The sequence below is a fragment of the Trichomycterus rosablanca genome, chromosome 12 (genome assembly GCF_030014385.1).
Source record: "Trichomycterus rosablanca isolate fTriRos1 chromosome 12, fTriRos1.hap1, whole genome shotgun sequence".
In the NCBI taxonomy this organism is placed as follows: domain Eukaryota; kingdom Metazoa; phylum Chordata; class Actinopteri; order Siluriformes; family Trichomycteridae; genus Trichomycterus; species Trichomycterus rosablanca.
In genome coordinates this window covers 27,465,783-27,488,320 of record NC_085999.1, presented here as the reverse complement: position 1 = coordinate 27,488,320, position 22,538 = coordinate 27,465,783, and the positions used below count along the sequence as shown (strand labels likewise).

General features: G+C 39.1%; 1 protein-coding gene across 2 annotated transcripts; it reads left to right on the top strand.

Moving 5' to 3' along the window:
* The first annotated feature begins 5,166 nt into the window (after positions 1-5,166).
* On the top strand, positions 5,167-22,538 carry sh3bp4 (SH3-domain binding protein 4). 2 transcript variants are annotated; one of them, XM_063005999.1, is made up of 5 exons: positions 5,167-5,232; positions 9,975-10,184; positions 11,506-13,790; positions 19,787-19,975; positions 22,241-22,538. In XM_063005999.1, the coding sequence occupies exons 2-5, from the start codon at positions 10,067-10,069 to the stop codon at positions 22,463-22,465; spliced, it is 2,817 nt and encodes a 938-aa protein (XP_062862069.1). In that variant the 5' UTR covers positions 5,167-5,232; positions 9,975-10,066; the 3' UTR covers positions 22,466-22,538. The 2 variants fall into 2 exon arrangements, with proteins under 2 accessions (XP_062862069.1, XP_062862068.1); XM_063005998.1 differs by lacking the exons at positions 19,787-19,975; positions 22,241-22,538 and adding an exon at positions 14,687-14,794.

Genomic DNA, 22,538 nt, shown 5'->3' with positions numbered 1-22,538 from the left:
TGTCCATAAAGAATCAGTCCTGACCTCAAACACCTTCAATATGAATTGGAATATTAATTGCAGGCCAGTCCAACATCAGTGCCTGACCTGACAAATGGTCTTTTGATAGACTGGCACAGGTTACTACTGGCGCAATCAAACATTTTGTGAAAAGTCATCCAAAAGCTTTCCAATACCCATACCCTTACAGTCAAGAGTCATCATACTTTTGATCATATAGAGAATGTGTAATGGTTCTGGTCCTCTTAAATAAAAGTCAGCTTACCGTCAGATATGAATAACTGCATGGCCAAGCCTTTGTGTCGACTGACCCTTTCAATGCCGCACCAGTACCATCCACTATCTTCCTTCTGCACATTTCTCATGTGGATGGTAAAAAATCTTTCATTTTTACTGTCGATTATTTCCAGAGGTTCAGACACGCCTTTTGATTGATCGCTTCGTATAAGAATTGTACAGTAATTGAAATAGTAGCCTCTGCACCAGTATTTTACATAGTTTGTATAAAATGAATGGTAATGGCAGACAACATTAAGGGATTTCCCGGCACACTGCTTAACTTCTTTTGGTCCAGTAAGCGTGTGTTTACCTGAAACTAAATAGAAATATACATTATAGCCTAATAGGTCAGAACGTACCATGACACGTGTAGCCATTGGTTAATTGTAAGACTTGTAAGACTTACCGTTTGCTAGGAGAAACAGAAAAAATAAGATCATTGTTAGACCACGTTCTCATTTCAGATGCTCCAAAATGTAAACAAGACATTCATCTAAGTGCAGCTTAGCTCTAAGGGGTAAAAAGAAAGTTAGTTAAGACGACTTCCTGTGCTTTATGTGAGGTCAGCAGCATCCTGTGGCTGTAGGAGTCAATGTGCACAGGAAATAAACACCTTGCACTGTGCAACATTTAAACGCAGTCGCGTGTGTACTGAAACACCTCAAGATTCCATTCGCGTCAGCTTCTCAGAAGCTAACTATTTAAGAAACCGCATTAGCCCTGAAGGCCAGTATTGCGTACGACTTACGAAATCAATCTGTGCAGGTATTGCCTTACAAACAACCAAAAGCTATTTGTGTCAAATTATATGTCTAATTAAATGTTGAGGTGAACAAAAGAAGGAAAAGGAACTAAAGATCTAATTTAAATTGATTAAATCAAATCACATACACAACTACACAAGTGATTTCTATGTGGTTGATAACAGACTGTAAATTGAATTGTAATAAATTAGAATTGCTTTGATTACAGGAACGGAAAAGATGTAAAAATGATCCAAGTAATCTACAAAATTTACACAGAAATGTGCATAACTTAGTAAAAGAAGCTTAAAACCTAAGAGATTGAACAATGGGAAGAATATTTGATGTGATGTAACACATTTCCTAAATAAATGGCTTCATGTTTAACTATGACCCATAATGTAAACTAAAGATTGTAATGTACAACAGGAAATTACATATAGATGGAAGATGGAAGGAAGTCATATAGATGGAGTAGTAGATACTGATGCTGAAGTTGGGTATAGCAAGATATGGACTCCAATTAATAAAAAAAAAAAACAATTACGATGGGATTATTTAAATAATAATTAATACACCGACGAGGCATAACATTATGACAGGTGAAGTGAATAACACTGATTATTCTTCATCACGGCACCTGTTAGTGGGTGGGTCATATTAGGCAGCAAGTGAACATTTTCTCCTCAAAGTTGATGTGTTAGAAGCAGGAAAAATGAGCAAGCGTAATGATTCAAGTAAGTTTGACAAGGGCCAAACTGTAATGGCTAGACGACTGGGTCAGAGCATCTCCAAAACTGCAGCTCTAGTGGGGTGTTCCTGGTCTGCAGTGGTTAGTATCTATCAAAAGTGCTCCAAGTAAGGAACAACCAGCGACAGGGTCATGGGCGTCCAAGGGGTCTGTGTGGTCCGATCCAACAGATGAGCTACTGTAGCTCAAATTGCTGAAGAAGTTAATGCTGGTTCTGATAGAAAGGTGTCAGAATACACAGTGCATTGCAGTTACAGTGCTGTTTTGGCAGCAAAAGGGGGAACAAAACAATATTAGGAAGGTGGTCATAATGTTATGCCTGATCGGTGTCTATCTATCTATCTATCTATCTATCTATCTATCTATCTATCTATCTATCTATCTATCTATACACAACAATGTAAAAGAATGTAAAGATTTGCATTGTATAAATTCAATGGACAGGCAAAATCCATTAATACACAGAAACATGTTATGACCAGCAGTCGGAAATTTTAAATACCATCTACTGGACATGTCGTGACATCTTAGGTGCTTTATAATTTCCTGGATGATACACCATTTCCTGGAAATATTCAGAACAAAAACAACTTACTGTAATCCAACCTTACGCTTTTTGATTATTTAGTCTTTGCATCATGAACCCTTATGCATTTTTGATGAAATAAGCATTTAAATAATTATTAAAATTTCATATTTAACTTAGTTTTTAAGTACCTCCCTTAATTTGTGTCTATTTATTATGAACCATGTAGAAATTATGTAGGTAGTGTATTGGGCAATATTGAGCCTCTTTGACACGCGTAAATTACCAATGAAAGGAAACAATTGAGAAGAAAAAATAGAACAGGAAACCTCAGAAATACCAACCATGCCAACCAGCTAAAAACCTGAAAGAAATAGGGCACAATGACAACATTAGTTAATTTCTTCTTCTTCTTCTTCTTCTTCTTCTTCTTATTATTATTATTATTATTATTATTATTATTATTGTTGTTATTATATATATATACATATATAATGTACAAGACTGCCTATGCTGTCCAAGTAAACTCAATGAACCAGCCGAACCAGCCATGTTCATATTTAGGCATTTGACATGTACAGACTTTGCCTAGTACAGTGTACAGTTCCAGTTCCACATTCCTGTTTATCAGCTCAATGACTCATAATACAGCTATATGAAACCTGGGTTTTATGGGATGTTGTTCCTGTCTTTTGCAATTCTAACAGCGTCATTGTTCCAGCTTGTGTTAACATTTAATTTAGGATTTGGAATCAAAGAGACTTATTCTCACAAAGTGGAACCAGACAGGATGTACTCATGGTGATTCTTTATTAGGTTTATTCATGAACCAGTGTTGATATTCAGAGCTTTAAACAGTTATCTTTGAGGGTATATTTATTCATCCAACAGACAGACCAGACACAAGACCAGAAATTATTAAAAACAAATATGAACTAGAGTCTTGGATGAAGATCAAATCAAAAGTAAAAGTAAAATAAAATGTGAAAAAGTGAAAGAATGAAAAACTAGTAAGGTCATGGTTCAGAAATATAGATTGCCACCAGCAAGCTATTGCAAATGACCCAAACTAAGGACAGTGTACTGGACACATTGCAGTAACTGAAAGGAAGAAAGCCAAATTTACTCCACAGCAGATAAGAGAAAGCGTTTGGATAGATCTCTTAGCGTCCACTAGAGGACACTGGATCACCATTAGATGACATTAATTACTTTAATAATTCAGGGCTTGAAATACGCAATAATACAGTAAATACAAGTTACAAATACAAATACAACAAATATTTGTCACACATCTATCTTTCTTTTCTCAGCTTGGCCATTTTTGTCTAATTTGTCTCTACAACCCTTGTGCAACCCTGTTCCCCCCTTTTCTCCTCATTACTGTAATATCATAACTTCTGGGGTTTGTTCCTTGGCTCTGCTCACTGTATGTAACCACAAAGTCTCTCCATGTTTGTATGACCTTTCTCTAGGTACTTCAGTTCATACCACCAAACCACCCTCGTGCAAACCAACCCTGTACCCCCCTTACCACATGCACCTAACTTCTGTGGCCTATATTATATCATAATCATTATCGTTATATCATAATCAATGTAACAGGTATTTAAATGTGACCCTAATAAATAAAAGTCTGGGCGACATGGTGGTTTCCTGGGTTCTGGGGTTTGTTAATTGACTCTGGTCACCGGATGGAAGTGTATGACTACAAAGTCTCTCCATGTCTGTATTACTTTTCTCTAAATACTTTAGTTCATACCACCAAACCACCCTTGTGCAAACCAACCCTGTTGCCCCCTTACCACAAGCACCTAACTTCTGTGGCCTGTTTCTACTTTCATTCAAATGTCTCTATTTTTCTCCTCATTACTGTAATATCATAATCAATGAAACAGTTATTAAAATGTAAAAAGTTACTGAAAAGTCTGGGCAACATGGTGGTTTAGTGAGTATTCTGGAGGTTGTTATTTGGCTCTGGTCACTGGATGTAAGTAACCACAAAGTCTCCCCATGTCTATATGACTTTTCTTCAAGTACTTCAGTTCATACCACCAAACCGCCCTTGTGCAAACCAACCCTGTACCCCCCTTACCACATGCACCTAACTTCTGTGGCTTGTCTTAACTTTCATCCAAGTGTCTCTATTTTTCTCCCCATTACTGTAATATCATAATCAATAAAACAGTTATTAAAATGTTTAATACCACCAAACCGCCCTTGTGCAAACCAACCCTGTTCCCCCCCTTACCACAGCTGTCTATCAAATAACAAAATGTCATAACTTCTGTGCAGATTTTTCTCCCCATTACTGTAGTATCATAATTAATGTAACAGTTATTACTTTCTCTAGGTACTTCAGTTTCATCTCTCAACATCAATGCAGAATGTAGATTGGTGTAAAACTGTTGTGTCAGCCTGTTATGGATTACAGCTCTATCCAGGGTGTGATTTCAGTTTTTGTGGCTATAACAGCCTCCACTCATCCCAAATGGGGTCAGTATGGTTAAGGTGCAGGCTTCTTGAGTATTTCTACACAAACTTGGTCAAACCACGTCTTTACATACATGTTAGCAATGTTTGTGACTGACAAAGTCGAAATTAATGGTTAGGAGGGGTGTCCTCATACTTTTGGAGTTTGCGTTTTTGCTTAATTGTACTTTATTTGTGAATTAAAGCTTTTATATGTAGTATACAGAATAGTTCATGTTGACAATGAGTACTGGTAAGCAAGTGTCAACATGTGCAGCTTGTAGTGGGCGGGATTATTTACATTTAACCTGTCAATCACGTTCTCCTTTAGCCAATCACGGAGCTGCAGGACTGAACTTGGCGCACGAGAAGCAGAGAGGCGTTAGTTTACCTCAGAGCGGGATAACGGCAGCGCATAATCTCTCTCGGATTCTATTTGATTTAAATTAGGATTTATTAAAGTAAGTAAACCCTTTTTACTTTTAGTTTATTTTTATTTAAATGTTCAACAACCTGCTGTTACGTTTACAGTATTTAAAAATGTATTTTTATGTCTTTATATGTGTTTATATGTTCAAACCGAAGCTCTTGTTACTGTTGACAGTTTTGATACCGTGTGAAACATTAGCACTGATTTATATATTGTGTAGCTGTTTTTACAACTATTTGTTTTAAATATTTTATGTAGTCCAAATGGGCACAAATAAACACTGCAAGCACTATTCTAGAGAGTAGTGGAATAATTAAAAACTGAAGAAAAAAATTCTCCTCACAGAGACATTTTGGTCAAAAGTATGTGGACACCCGACTACGAGCGTCCAGTTCATGTCATTTCAAAAGCATATGCATTGATATGAAACTATTATATCCTACACTCTTCTGAGAAGGCTTTCCTCAAATGTGTTGGAATTTGTCTGTGGGAATTTGTGCCTGTTAAGTAAAAAGAGCAGGGCTTTGTGCAGACCACAGTTCCTTTAGGGTTTGACCGAACTTGTCAAATTATGTCTTTAGAGACTTGGATTTGTGCAAATGGGTACAGTGATGCTGGATCAGGAAAGGACCTTTCCCAAACTGTTGGCTAAAGTTAAATAGAAATTTTGATTATGCTTTTGTTAATCATAGTTAATTGAAAAACTTAAATAAAGGGTTAAATTAAAAAGAATCATCATAAAAATTATGGTAATTTGTGCATTTGTTTATTGCTTATTGAGGCAACAAATGTTTTGCAACTACCCAGTTTACCAAGGCAATAAATGTTTTAAGGGTGGCTCGGTGGGTAGCACTGTCGTCTCACAGCAAGAAGGTCCTGGGTTCGATCCCCGGGTGGGGCGGTCTGGGTCCTTGCTGTCCTTTCAGTTTGCATGTTCTCCCCGTGTCTGTGTGGGTTTCCTCTGGAAGCTCCGGTTTCCTCCTGCAGTCCAAAGACATGCAAGTGAGGTGAATTGGAGATACAAAATTGTCCATGACTGTGTTTGATATAATCTTGTGAACTGAGAAACCTTGTATAATGAGTGACTACCGTTCCTGTCATGAATGTAACCGAAGAGTGTAAAACATGACGTTAAAATCCAAACAAACAAACCTGTTCCTCGAGTAAATGCAGGCAAACCTGGTGTTTGAATTTAATTTTTACATGTATTTTGTAATGGCAGTCTTTGCAGCAGGTCGAAGTGATTCACCCACTGTGATTGTCAGAGAGAAGAGTTTTCAGGAAGTCATCACACAGGCATTTCCCCCTTTTCCCTGCCCTTTTGCCAGTAAATCAGATGCCAAGTACCTGTCATTTTCTCTTTGCTTCAGCCAGATTGAATAATGCAAATTCTAGCCTATTACAGTTGTTTCAACAAAACAGTAAAATTCCTAGTGTAATATACCGGCTTTAAACAGCATTGTTTTGGCACAGTGCTTCATTCCAAGTTCAGACTTTTGACGTTAAATTAATTCAAGTTTGCCATAACTCTCAAAGCCAAAATGCATTTTGTTTGCAGGTTATTAGTATTACAGGACCTGAGAGGATTTCTTTAAGCATGTTATGCCATATTTACATACACTAGGGCTGGGCGGTATGATGGTACATTCGGTATACCGTCTTTGATTCCTCATACCGTATGGATTTTTCAAATACTGCCATATGCAGCACATTTAATACAGCTGTAGGCTTCAGTAGGCAGCAAATTATATAATATTCCTTTATAGACAGTCGAGAATGAAGCTTTCAGAGCAATAATTAAGAAAAGGATTTCAGGTATGTCTGACAGGGCGAAAATACTTCAGGTCAGTTGCTTAACCAACGTTTTAGGCGAACTGGAGCGAAGTGGAGATATATAAAGTCATCTGTTTTTCTGCAACAGACCTGTGGTCAAGTTGTACAGTGGAGTTTGCAAACGTCATTTTATTTGTAAAAGGGAGAGCTAAGGGTAATATACAATACTTAAATATTAAATAAACAATAACAATTGTATTTATTGCAACAGTCTCACACATACTGATTCCATCATATATTGTGTCATTTTGTGGGGCCAAGCAAACCTTCATTATATACATGGTAATTTTAAAACGTTTTATATTCTGTACTTAGGACAGTAGAGTAAGCCACAGACATATAAAAAGTCCCAGTAGTACAAAAAAAGAAAACATACCATGAAACCGTAAGAATTTTAAAAAATACCGTGATACAAATTTTTGGTCATTCCGCCCAGCCCTAACTTACACACAGTCAAATTTCTGATGCTGAATGAATTATTGGAAACATGAATTAATTGTAAAACGGTATTATTTAGCTAACAAGCTGACTTAGCAATTTATCACAGCCAGTCTTGAGTTTTATAAATCTCGCTTTTCTGACCTTATCCCTACTGAACACCTCTGGAATAAATTGGAATGTCAGTTGGAAGCTAGGCCATTTGCTTTACCATCAGGTAACAGGTGGTCTCAAATTCCCATAGTCACATGCACAATTTTGGTCAAGACTTCCCAGAACAGAAGAGGCTAGGGCAACTCCATGTTTAGTGTCTTGGAATGGATGCCCTACCAGCTTATTGCCTACAGGCAACAGTTGGTGCTTAAAGGCAGCTCTGGAATTTTCACATAAACGAAATTAAAATTATAAATTTGCATGGCATATTCATTTTACAAGCTGTGATCAGTGTTCAAAACACTTGGGTTTACCATTTCAGAGCAAACAAAGAACTAATAAAAGGGTATTTTTGCTGGACCTTCTGTGTTCCACTCAGCTATTTGTCTGAAGATCCTCTTGAGGAAATTCTTTTCTTTGGTAAGGTGGTACCCATGGTAACCATTGGCATGTGCTCCTGAAGAGCGTACTCAGTCTGAGATCAGGCTAAAAAGGACACTTAGCACACCTCAAGCATTAGTACATTTGTTATTTAGTTGATTGCAAACTCAATATTAATGGCTCAATATTAATATTCGAAATCGCTCAGGTGGCGCAGCGGTAAAGTACGCTAGCTCACCAGAGTTGGGGTTTCGAATACATCGTATCGAATCTCAGCTCTGCCTTTCCGACTGGGCTGGGAGGCTGCATGAACATTGGCTGTTGTTCAGGGTTAGAGGGTAAGAGAAGTCGGATCATAGGTCCTCATAGCTGGTGCGACTGCGGCCCCTGCTGGCTGACTGATGGCGCCTGCACAGGGCTGAGGAATAATGCTGATGTGGGTGTGGCCCTCCGTACACAGTGCCCGTGAAGTGTATGAACTCGACTCGTGCAGGTGAAAAATGCAGTCTGTACTGACTGTGCGTATCGGGGGTGCATATCAGTTGAGAGGCGTCCTCAGTCAGCAGTGAAGGGTCGAATCAGTATAGAGGACGGGTAATTGGACACGACTAGACTGAGGGATCAAAATTGTGGAAAAAAGAGGAAAATAAAATTATATATATATATATATATATACAATATATATATAATAATATATTATAATATATATATATTCGATATCAATGGTTTGATGTTTATGATTGATTTTAGGGGCTTGATATTAATGGCTCAATATTAATGTTTGATATTTATGATCATTATTAGGGGCTTGATATTAATTATCAATATTAATGGCTTGATATTATTGCTCAGTATTAATGGCTTGATGTTAATTCTCGAGATGGGTCCCAATGCTTTCATAGTGTACATTGCATGTATGTAGTGTAAAGGAGATCTTTTTTATCACAATTTAAAAAATTAAACCATGTAAACGTATGATTCAATTCTATTCCATATAGGATTAGGGAAGTTAAATCTCAGGCTTTCCTCAAACCGAAACTTTTGTTTGTGCTTCAGTGCTTTTGAAAACTACAGGGATGAGGCAGGGAAACATGTCTAGACTCGGGCAAATATTTTTTTTTTCACCTTTGTGTTTTTTCCATGACATGTCATGGCAAAGTAGCGTAGCATTTTTTTTGTTTATAGTTTGAACTACACTGACATGCAACACATTTTGCAATAATTATGCAACTAGTTTCGAAACGAATCTGACTGTTAGGTTTGCTAAGCTTACATGAAGAAAGGATACAGTTAAAGGTGCTAATCATTTAGAGTCCAACAAAATGCACTTTTGCAACCACTGATTCATTGTACTTTTGTTCCATAATAGGATTTTAAAATAGGTGTATACATACAGACTGAAAGGCAGGGTGATATGGGAGTCTAATGAAACAATTTGTGAACATTTTGAAAATATTTTTTCTAAGCTTTTATGTGTTCTCAGAATGTTCTACAATGTTTTAAACACATAGGTCAAGCACAAGCATTTCCACAATTACAGTTCACTATAATTTTTTTGTATACACATGTAGAGAGGCACCGGCATGTTAGTAAAGCTGCAATAACTAGTGAGGCACAGGGAATCAGTCAAGTTCATCAGTATCAATTTTGTTTAGACGCTCACACTGTGGAGTTCCGGCACTGATCATGTTTGGCATTCAAGTTCATCCCAAAGGTCTGGGGTTGATGTCAGGGCTCTGTTTAGACCACTGGATTTCTTCTACACTAAACTTATTAAATAATTTCTTTATTGAGCACACATGCATAGCTATTTTTTAAATGTTTGCCAGAATATTGGAAGCATATAATTGATTTTATACACCTCATAGCAGTAAAGCCCAAACACCCAAGAAAGAAGGGTGTCCATTTTCTTTTTGCCATATTGTGTATTTATGAAATGACTTATGTTAATTATTAGTGTTTGTGAAGGTCTGTTTCCACAGCAGACAGTACAGAAGACAGTTTCTGCAATGGGACAAGCTACTTGACAGAAGAGGGAATGCGCAGCAGGAAAACTAAGCATGGCTGCCCATCGGATACGATCTGCAAACAACAATGCATTTCCACGCTGCAAGTCTGAGGGAACGCTCATTGAAATTAGTTCGGGGGTGTCAGAAGCCACGCTCAACAATCTTAAAGGTTTGGTTTTATTACCTACCCTTTTTTTTTACATTAAACCTGAAAATACTGCATAAATTGAAATACTTAAATACTTTAAATTCAGAAGTTGGCAAGGAAAAGGTCATTTTAAAGTGAAAGTTTTACTTTAAAATCAGTTATCTAAATAACCAATTCAACAGATACTGAATAAATACTGAATATTTTAGCATATAATATTTAAATGCTCTTAAATTTACATAAAGTGGCACTGAGCTTAGAGACTGGCCTTCCTGTCCAACAAAAATATCCGACCACACAATGTGGAGCCGGTTACAGCAGCGAAGTTGGTGGTGGCAAGGATACAAATTTCAAAACAGCTTGTCCATCAAGCTCATGGTCAGATATCCAAATGCTTACACCACTAATAGCATGCATGTTTCCAAAGGCCATGTTGCACCAGGTGTGCCCAGCAAATATCTTTGAAGTCACTGCAAAATCTACTCTTGAGGGTCTGTCCCAAAACCTAGTGAGCTACCTAGGCAGCTGCCTAAATAGAGAGGATTCTAATAAGACATTGAACTCCTAAGGCAGATTATTAAGACAGCAATTACGGCAATTACGACAGTTAGCCTCAGGCCATTCAAACAAATGGGCTGAGGCCGCAAACCCGCAAGCAAGCCAGCTAACATCTCCCTTTGTGTACCGAAAATTTTAAACTGTCACTGACAAGCCCAAATTTGCAAATGAATGACACTTGTACACCTTTATACAAATTAAAAATCTATGATAATTTATTTACATTCAAAAAGAATGTAAATAAGTCTGTTGTTCCCCATTCGCCTGCCATATTTTTTGTGAGAAAAGTTGTGCCACACTAAATGGTCAGCTTCTCTTCACCGCAAGGAAAGCATGGGATGCTCCCTCATTATTCAGTCAGATAATCACTTTGAAGTAAGGCACCTTAGTAGGGAGCATTTTAAGGTATCTAAGAATTCGGATTTTCTTTTTGGGAGCACTTGTAGGATGACATAAAATGCAGTCTATGTAGAGAGATCACTAGGTTTTCGGACAGACCCTTAGAGCATAAGCATGACAAATGACATGTACTACTGTCATCCAAGTGGTGATCAAGGTCAGTAATCTGAAATCTGTTGGCCATATAGTGTATGTTCAAACCATGATTCAGAGCGTGTGTATATTACTGAGAAACTATCTTATGTCTATTACAAAAAAAAATCAAGCATAGACACAATTCATGTAATGGAGTAAACATAAGGCAATGCTACACATCTCTGAATTCATTTATTATATTTTTGCTCTAACATGCTATTTTTGTGGTAACTTAATTCTTCATTTTCAGTGCCCACGCCTAGTTCTTTACGACTGGATGCCACTGCCTCAGTTGAATCGGCCAGAGAAGTCATCGCCATTAAAGATTACTGTCCATCAACTTTGACCACCCTAAAGTTTTGTAAAGGAGACCGGCTTTATGTTCTTGACACGTCTGCCGGAGAGTGGTGGTACGCCCATAATTACAAAGAAATGGGTTACATCCCGGCCGCCTACGTCCAGGCTGTCAAACATCGAGAGTTTTCATCCTGTGACAGTGGCATGATTGACAGCCTGTGTGACATATCTACAGCTGAGAGTAAAGAGCTGGAGCAACGTGGAGAGTGGTCAGAGTTCAAAAAACCCACAGTTTCTCAAAACGGGAACCTTTTCGTAACTAAGCGAATGTCTTTGAACCCATTCCTTGAGGGTTCTTTGCAGAGCACAGATGATCAAAATAGCATCCAGAGTCCAAGCAACAGTATTAACATGAACAGGTTTGGAAGCAATATATTTGATCCCAAAGCTCCAGTTCTTCGTAGAGACAATCCATTTTACAGGAGCAAGCGCTGTTACAGCTTGTCAGAACTGTCCATTTTGCAATCCCAGGCAGATTCACCTCAGGAGTTGTTGAGTTTCTTTGGTGGTCTGAAATCACCTGCACCTGAAGAGTTTCAAAGTAGAGAGGACTTTAAAAGTGCCTGGTTAAGCCACCGGAAGCTCGCAAGATCCTGCCAGGACCTTGATTCAATAGGGCAAAGTCCTGGATGGGGTCAGACACAACCAATAGAAACGCATATGTTTTGTAAGCTAGATAGCTCTGGTGGTACTGTGCAGTTACCTTACACTACTATCAGCATGCATGTCCCAGAAGGTCATGTTGCACCAGGTGACACCCAGCAAATATCTTTGAAGGCTCTTCTAGATCCACCGTTAGAGCTTAACAATGACAGATGTACTACCGTCAGCCCAGTGGTGGAGATCAAGCTCAGTAATCTGGAAACTAAAACCACTGTAACCCTGGAGATGAAAGTATCCGTCGTAGTCAAGATGGAAAGTCGACAAAAGGCAGAAGTAATCTGTGTCCGGAGCGACTGCAAGGAAGGACCCTACGTTCCAGTTCCTGATGTCTACATGTATAGAGACACAGTCCAAGTAACTCTGGAAAATTTGGAGCCCTGCATGTACGTGTCGGTTGTTGCCCAAGCCAAAGTTCTTACCCCATATAATACAGTCTGGGAACATGTTGTGAAGAAAGTTACACTTGGGGTATATGGCCCCAAACATATCCACCCATCCTTCAAGACAGTCGTTGCCCTGTTCGGTCATGATTGCGCCCCACAAAACCTGTTAGTCAGTGAGTCTAACAAGCAGGCGCATTGTTCTCCACCAGTGTCCTTCCAGCTCTGGGGGAAACACCAGTTTGTCCTTGCAAAGCCTCAAGACCTTCAAGTTGGTGTGTATTCCAACATCTCAAACTTTGAAGTAAAAGTAAGCGAGCAGACAAGAGTGGTGAGGGGTTTTCAGCTCAAACTTGGCAAAGTATCCCATCTCGTCTACTTCATATCTGCCCGCGATTCAGCCAACATCTCGGACTTTACCTTGCGTGTTCAGGTCAAAGACGACCAGGAACGTACCCTCGCCCAGTTCTGTGTTCAGACCCCACTGCCTCCACCAAAGGTAGCAGCAAGCAGTGTGCAGAGGCGCTTTTTGAAGAAAAAAGATGTAAATAACAGAATTACGCTATCTTCTTCGGTGGCACCCACAAAATACCCTGTGTTTCAGGACAGACCGGTCAAAACCCTCAAGTTCGGGAAGCTGCTCAAATCTGTCCTTCGACAGCAAAAGAAACAGTATTTACTCGAGTATTTGAAAGGAGAAGAGGTGGCACTTTTGAGTGAGGAAAAAATCAAACTTAAGGGGCATCTGTGGAACAAGGAGTGGTACATCGCATACTATCGTGGAAAGATAGGACTCATAAATGCAAAGAACGTTCTTATAATGGGGAAAGTCAAACCACCTACTTTTAAAGGACCTGATCTTACATCTGCTCTGCTTTTAGACCAAATCCTAAATTCTTGCAAATGCCTTACCTACATGTATGCCTCGGTGAGGACCGAACTGATGGAAAATGTGAGCAACTGGAGAGCTTTTGCAGATGCTTTGGGCTATGTCAACCTTCCTCTGTCGTACTTTTGCCGAACCGAGCCAGACAGTGAACCTGAAAAAGTGGCCTCTGTTTTGGAGAAGCTTAAAGAGGACTGCAATGGAGCTAACGGAAGAGTAGGGAAGTCTTTCCAGAAGGAGCTCATGATGGTATGTACTGATCAAGCATTTTAAACTTTATGTGCATTATTTTCATAGATATTTAACCCCTGTTAGTTAAATGTAAATCAAATTATGAACTAGATCAGGGGTGGGCAAACTTTTCGGCTCAAGGGCCACACTGGGTTTTAAAAATTGACAGACGGGCCAGGTGGGTGCGGGGGTTTGGAACTAATTTTTTTATACATGATAAAAAAAGATTAATTTTTTAATATAAATAAAATGCCAGACTCATCCAATTATGTGCACGTTAACACAAGCATGAATGTGACTTTTTGAATGTATTGTTTATTACTTTTTATCTTTGTTTACTTTGTTTACTTTGATACTTGGTGTATCGCCGTCTAAAAAAAACAATTCAGCGTTTTAAGCAGCACTTTCAACATAAGTTACTAGTATACGTGTGACGTTATAAACCAGACAAGTGGTTAGATCACGCTGGCAAGATAGGCGACTTCAGAGGGGTAGTAGGGCTCAGTGCGGGCCATAGTTTGCCTACCACTGAACTAGACACTGACAAAAGGTAAAACATCATCAAGTGTGAATATGAGACAAACATGCATTTGTGTGAAATAACCATCAAATTTACTCTGAAAGTGACAAACATGTATTTGTGTTTAGCTGTATTTTTCTCATTGTTTTTCTTTTAAACTTGTGTTATAGCTCGGGTTGCTGAGAAATTGTGAGAATCAGCTTTCCGAGAGTCTAAAATGCTTATCATTAAAAAAACGTAACGTGGTTTAATGTATTAAATGAGTGACACTTAGGAACACTAAACCTCTCTTCACTAATAAAATTTCCTGGTCGTTGTTTTAATACGATAAGTTTTGTTCACGTGCTTTTAAAAGGTCAGTGGCAAACTGGGTTTTTTGAATGTGCCCTTACAGTTCAGTCTACTTACTGTCAGACCCGTGACTGCCAGAGCTGTCCCAAACATGCTGTACGTGAAAGGCTATTTTTCCAGACACAGAATTCATCACAGCAATTAAAGCTTTCCAACCAAAAGCATAAACTGGATGATTATTTATTACTTGGCTTTAGTTAGATGATTAATAATTTGATTTCTGTTTAAGGAAACGTCATTATGTTTTACGTTTCAGTAAAATGTTATTGAACTGTTAGCTTTATTTACATTTACAGCATTTAGTAGACGCTTTATATCCAAAGCGACTTACAGTACTGTGACAGTGTATTTTCCAAGCAACTGAGGTCTAAGGGCCTTGCTTAAGGGTCCAACAGTGGCAACCTGGCAGTGGTGGGGCTTGTACCAGCAACCTTGTACTAGTTTGGTACCTTAACCACTAGGCTACAACTGTCCTAATGTATACTGTCTGCACTTACGGCTAAAAGTATAATGACATGCCTTCAAATATTTTGAGTTTAAATATTTTAACATCAAATTAATTCTGTACTTCAAACTTTTACTGGCAACTGCTTTTTTTCCATTTCCATTTCAGCATGCCTGTGCCTTTGCACTTAAAAACAAGGTCTATAGTGTCATGGTTTGATAAGTTTGTTGTAGAGGAATGTCAGTGACCTGCACAGAGCTGTGACCCCAACCCCAATAAATATTGTTGGTTTAAACTGAACCAGAATCAGTTCCTGACCTCACAAATGCTCTTTAGACTGAACTCCCTCAGACACTCTTGGTTAATGATGTGTGGTTTGGTCGTCTTGTTGCATCATTTAACTTCTCTTGAAGGACCACTAATCTGACATCCCCCTGTAGGATTAGTTGGTATAAGTTTTACTGCATTGTCTTTTTTAGTGAAGTCTCCAGGAATCAAAGCAGCCCCAAAAAAGACATATTCTGTGCTTCTTCTTATTTTTGGTGTAGAAACTTAAAAGAACATTCTTGTGATCTTCTGCAATTTTAACACCTCACTGTCACTGCTGGACTGAGAATAGTCCACCAACCAAAAACATCCAGCCAACAGCGCCCTGTGGGCAGCGTCCTGTGACCACTGATGAAGGTCTAGAAGATGACCAACTCAAACAGCAGCAATAGATGAGCAATCGTCTCTGACTTTACATCTACAAGGTGGACCAATTAGGTAGGAGAGTCTAATAGAGTGGACAGTGAGTAGACATGGTATTTAAAAATTCCAGCAGCGCTGCTGTGTCTGATCCACTCATACCAGCACAACACACACTAACGCACCACCACCATGTTATTGTCACTGCAGTGCTGAGAATGATCCACCACTTAAATAATACCTGCTCTGTGGGGGTCCTGACCATTGAAGAACAGAGTGAAAGAAGGCTAAAAAGATGTGGATGTGGAGAAATAGATGGACTACAGTTAGTAATTGTAGAACTACAAAGTGCTTCTATATGGTAAGTGGAGCTGATAAAATGGACAGTGAGTGTAGAAACAAGAAGGTGGTTTTAATGTTATGGTTGATCGGTGTATAATATGCATAAAACATGTTAGGATGTCAGAACTACCTCAGAATTAGCACCAAGACCAAACACATACAGAGTCGAGATTCTGTTCTGTAGTGAAGTAAGGTGCCGGAAGGCCGGGTGTGCGTGTCTTGTTGAGAATCTTGGCTCAGCACATTTCCTTTTTTCATTGTTCACATCTAAACAGGAGGTCTGGGTGCAACAGGCGACACCCTTTACCAATAAAACCTGCACACCGTTAATAAGTTGATCAGGACGCCTAAACACCTATATTTATGTCTAAAAGTTCTGGCAGTCCTTGTCAAATTACATTTAATTAATTGAATTCTAGACACCAGAAAAGTAAATACTAGCACTACAGCAAATTATGTTTATACAGATTTTTTTCTACGATCTATTATGCTAGACCACCATTATTGGCTATGCCTGAAGGGTAGGAATGGCCAAAGCACTGCAATGAATTGACACCTTGGTCCTTGGCCAGCGTATTCCTGCCTTGCGCTCATCGTTTCCAGGGTGAACCCACCATGATGCTAACCTTTACCAGATTAATGAAATAAAATAAATTATTTAAATTTGTGTCTATGTTAAATATAGAATTTGCTGATTTGCTATTTTAGTACCCTGTGTAATGTTTCCTGTGCAACTGCCTGCCATGGAACCCCAATGCTTAATAGATCCGACGTCATGCTTAAGCATTCAACACTGCTCCTTTTTTACTCTCAAACATATTTTTGGTGATTGTGCCTCAAGAGTTTATTTTTATTTTATTAGTCCACTGCTTGTTTCCATGCTTCAGTTTTCCGAAGTTCACTGATGTGCTAAGGTTTCATTCTTATGAAGCTTTGTTATGCAAATCTTTTTTGTGCAATCGTTAGAACACTCAACCATGAGTCCTGTGCCAGCTAAACCTTCCTGCAGATCCCTTACTGTCATATGTGGGTTTTGCTTTGGCTAATCTTTTATGCCCTTTTGGCTTTATTTAATTATTTACTTTAAATGCTACATAGATACACCCTATGAGGACGGGTCCCTGCTGGGTCTGGTTCCTATCAAGGTTTCCTGCTGTAGTTTTAAGGAGTTTTACCCTACCACTGTCACCCTTGGCTCGCTCAGCAGAGGTTTTTGGTCTGTCGGTCCTGGATTCTGTAGAGCTGCTTTGTTTGTTTGTTTGTTTGTTTGTTTATTAGGATTTTAACGTCATGTTTTACGCTTTGGTTACATTCATGACAAGAACGGTAGTTACTCATTACACAAGTTTAATAAATTCACAAGGTTAAATCGAACACAGTTATGGACAATTTAGTGTCTCCAATTCACCTCACTTGCATGTCTTTGGACTGGGAGAAAACCGGAGCACCCGGAGGAAACCTACACGGACACTGGGAGAACATGCAACCTCCACACAGAAAATACCAAGACTGCCCCACCTGGGGATCGAACACAGGACCTTCTTGCTGTGAGGCGACAGTGCTACCCACTTAGTCACTGTGCCGCCCTAGAACTGCTTAGAGACCATGTCTATCGTAAAAAGCGCTATACAAATAAATTTGACTTGACTTGACAGTAGAAAATGTGGGCCTTGTATGACCAATGCATAAATAAATAATTAGGAATTATTTTGAACAATTGAAACTGGAAAAGAATTAATCCTGATGACATTGACTTGTTAAATTCAGTTTTATTCAGTTCTTTGTTACTATTACAATTAAAATAGACAACGACTGCACTTGTGGGTTATATTTCTAGCACTAGGCTAGTATTGCAACACATTGATAACACAGAAATTGGCCAGCAGAATAAACATGTCGTATCAGCAAAGAATTTGTCTAGCTCTGCCAAGCGCTGGAATGACTTATACCATGTTAATGTTAATGAATTCCCTTTGTCTTAGCCAGTACAGTTTAAAAAAAGATGGACAGCAGCAAATAGCCAATAAACGTAAATATCTATACTGTAAATCGATCATTTTGGAAACTAATTTAGGACGTTTTAGCAAAATTATTTCAAAGCTAAGTTGTGTGGGTCTGATCCTTGAGTAGATCTAGGTTATTAGAGCTAGACCTCCCACCAATTCCCTCTCATACCTAACATTCCAGTCTAGGCAACTCGAATTGAAGGTCCCAGAGCTTAGCATGAGTGAATCCTGCATCACTATTTCTTAAACATCAGACAAACAACAGAGCTGTTTTCAGTCACACGCTGCTATAAAGCTAGTCTAAGAGTTCCAGCAGTGGGAGGCGAATTTTCAGAAAGCCCATAATATTCCTACAGAACTCTTGTCCACCTCTGAACATTGCAGGAAGCACCAAGCTGAGTTAAAAGTGAAAAAAACAGTAGTCTTTTTCCAGCCCTTCCAGCAGGATATTCCTTCTTCCTCTGATATTTCCATTTGGGAGGGCCTTGGCGCCCTATGCTCGCGGTAGCACGTAATCCTTTGCTAACTGCGTTATCTGGCCACTTATCAAAACACTCAGCTGCTCTTCCTGTGTATCAAGGAGCGCTGCAAATGACAGTAATGCACATGTAACAGGCAAACAGCAAGGAGTCTACATGAAATGAAAAGATTAAAATTCATTGTAAACAGTCAGGGTTAGTAGTGTAGCGCATACACTATATGTCCGGAAGTATGTGGACGCCTGACTAGGATCTTGTTAGACATCCTATTCCAAAACTATGGCTGTGTCTGAAATCGCATATTTAAACAGTTAAGTACTAAATTTGAAGTAGTGCGCACTGCTAGGCCGGTAAAGCAGTTAGCAGTAAGTTCTACATCCGCCATCTTACCAACGTCACGTGATGCATGACATCACATCAACACAGTTCGGCAAAATATTATTATATTTTTACAATTTTATTTAGGGTTGAACACAATCATAATGTTACGCCATCTTTTCTTCTTCAGCTTTGAACACCTTAGCAGCTCCAGTTGAATTATGGGACACATTTACATTACATTACATTACATTATCAGCATTTAGCAGACACCTTTATCCAAAGCGACTTACAGCTGAGGTTGTATACATTGCAAACAATTGAGGGTTAAGGGCCTTGCTCAAGGGCCCAACAGCAGCAACCTGGCAGATGTGGGGCTTGAACCTGCAACCCTCCAGTTACTAGTCCTGTACTTTAACCGCTGAGCTACCACTGTGATAGATTATTGGACTGCTGTGTATATTTGCATACTCAATGGCTGCTCATGCAATAGGTATCCTATACTACGTATTCGGACACACTACTCACTCTTGCCACTCTCTTTTAGAATTGTAACAGTCTACTAGCAGCAAAACTCTAAAGTGTGTCTGTGGGAATTTGTGCCTGTTTAGTCATTTAGAGCATTTCGGTCAGGGTCTGATGTTAAATCTGATGGCCTGGCTCACAATCAGTGTTCCAATTTCTCCCAAGATGTTCATTGTGGTTGAGGTCAGGGCTCTGTAAAGGACACTGAAGTTCCACACCAAATTCATCAAACCATAGTTTTGTGGATCCCGTGACTAAAACACCTGGACTCCATAATTATAGGATGTGTTTATGTAGTTTTTACAATATGATGAAAAAGGTGTCTTTTTTTCTATTTTAAGGCTCTGTTAAAGCTTGACTGTCAGGGCCTGGTGGTTCGTCTGGTGAAGGACTTTGCACTTCTCACCACAGCGGTGGAAGTGGCTGGCCGCTGGAGGGAACTCGCCGAAAAACTATCCAAAGTGTCACGCAAACAGATGGATGCCTACGAAGCTCCTCATCGAGACATCGACGGGGTTGTGGAGAGCGAGGTAACAGTTAATGCCCCCTTTTGGGTTGCTTATGTTAAGAAACACACTTATTTAACATTCAAATTATCCTTGTGAAAAATTTATTGACTCCCTAATTGAAAAATCAACCAAGTCACCAGATATAACCAATAAGACAGTTCAGATAATCCTTCAGTTAGTCACCTTAACATTTTTACAGAAAGACTATGCTATAATCTAAAAGATTAAGAAGTGAATAACATAGATAGATAGATAGATAGATAGATAGATAGATAGATAGATAGATAGATAGATAGATAGATAGATAGATAGATAGATAGATAGATAGATAGATAGATAGATAGATAGATAGAATGAAAGTGCAGGGAGGTGCAGTCCAAGCATACAGTGTATGGTACAAATTAAATAGAGCAGTCCGGGTCTTTTATGTGTGGAGTTGTCAAGTCAGGTCAACTTTATTTATATAGCGCTTTTTACAAGACATTGTCTCAAAGCAACTTTACAAAATCCAGGACCAACAGATACAAAAACCCCTGTTGAGCAAGCCGAGGGCGACTGTGGCAAGGAAAAACTCCCTGAAAATTACAGGAAGAAGCCTTGAGAGGAACCAGACTCAGCAGGGCCCATCCTTCTTGGGTGGCCTGGGGGATACTTTAAATAAATAGGATTTACACAAATCATACAAACAGAGAATTAAATGAACTAAAAGTTATAACTGGCAATAAGTAAATAAATAATAATAGAGTTATTAATAATAATAGAGTTATTATTCAGTTCAGAATGTAATGAAGTCTGTATTGAGTTCTTGTCATTCTTGGTGCAAATACTCCAGGCTTGTCACATCCAGCAGGATCAGCATCGCTTGCCCGGTCGTCTCGACATCAATCCTTAACCTCGGGCGGTTAAACAGGTTTCCATCAGAACCACCTCGGGGTAAAACAACAGAAACAGAGTTGTGTGTGTATGTTCTCCCTGTATCAGTGTGGGTTTTCTCCGGAAGTTGCAGTTTCCTCCCACAGTCCATAGACATGTAATTAGGTGACATGGACATTTAACTTGATCTGATGAATCATGTGTAAACTGTTTCTACCTGCCCTGTCATGAATGTTACCAAAGTGTAAAACATGACTTTAAAATCCCAATGAACATAAACAAAGCCACATTATGTATTATTTAGTAGTATTTCTAGTATTACTAACCTAACTTGGAGCAGCGGTGTATCTACTCAGGAGTGACCAGCCTGCCAAAAAATGATAACTTATCCAGGAAGTTGCACAACTTCACAGGAAACATCCAGAGATTGTTCTGTGATAAGATAGGCAGACATCTTTAAACTCAGCCAAGATCCGTCTTGAAGACCTGACAGTGTAAATAAATATTGGATTCATGAGAGGGTAGTAATGTGAAACCTTAGCATTCTAACAGAGACATCAGTGTTTATCTGACATGCAGAAAAGTTCCCTTTTTGTAATTACGTTCTATGGATATAATAATCATTATTGAAATTTGACATCCAGACATAGCTAATTACATCTAAATGTACAGTAGCACAGTATAACGATAGTGTATGGATACCCCTGTTAATTATTGAGCTCAGATGTTTCAGGCACACCAATAGCTAACAGGTGTAAAAAAATCAACTTTATCCCTCACTCACTATCCCTCACACTTTCTAAGCCTCTTATCCTAATCAGGGTTGCGGGGGATGCTGGAGTCTATCCCAGCTCTCAATGGGCGCAAGGCACACAGAAACACTCTGGACAGGGGGCCAGTCCATTGCAGGACAAACACACACACACATCTAAGATAAATGTTAGTCTCTTCCATTAACCTGACTGCATGTCTTTGGACTGTGAGAGGAAACCGTAGCCCCTGGAGGAAACCCAGGCTGACACGGGGAGAACATGCAAACTCCTGGACCGCTCAACCTGGGAATCATATCCAGGACCTTCCTGCTGTGAGACGACAGTGCTACCCACCAAAACACTGTACCACCGTTCAAATTTATCAACAAATGATATTTTTTCTACTATTAATGGTTTGGAAAATGCACTGCTCAGTTCCAGCATGACTGTGCCCCAAAAACGTCAGGTTACCCTTTTGATATAAGAACACCACTTCTTCTCCTATAATAAATCATTTTATGTGAATTTGAACATTGTTCATGTTTTTGGATCACTATCCTCATAAAAAAATGTAGGCAGCTGAGTGTGGTGGTTAAAAAAATGTACACATTGCTGTTTTGTGTTCACATTTATTATACTTTGATTTGCTCTGCTGTTTCAGGCCATGTGGAAGCCGGCATATGATTTCCTTGTAACATGGGCAGCCCAGATTGGCGATAGCTACAGGGATGTGCTCCAGGAGCTTCAGATCGGCCTCGACAAAATGAAAAATCCCATTACCAGACGCTGGAGGCATCTAACCGGAGCGCTCATCCTGGTCAACTGTCTCGATCTGTTACGGAGCTCCGCCTTTAGCACCTCTCCCCGAGAAGACTGTGCAGTATAAACAGGAAGATGTGTTCAAATTCACATTCTACTCACTATATGAACTAATGTGGTGGTTTTGTTATGAATTGAAT

What these genes read in the sequence shown, in the direction of transcription:
- sh3bp4 (XM_063005999.1), top strand. Translation starts at nt 10,067, where the DNA reads ATGGCTGCCCATCGGATACGATCTGCAAACAACAATGCATTTCCACGC. An exon ending in CACGCTCAACAATCTTAAAG is followed by an intron (nt 10,185 to 11,505) that starts GTTTGGTTTTAT and finishes CTTCATTTTCAG; the next exon opens with TGCCCACGCCTAGTTCTTTA. An exon ending in ACGGGGTTGTGGAGAGCGAG is followed by an intron (nt 19,976 to 22,240) that starts GTAACAGTTAAT and finishes CTGCTGTTTCAG; the next exon opens with GCCATGTGGAAGCCGGCATA.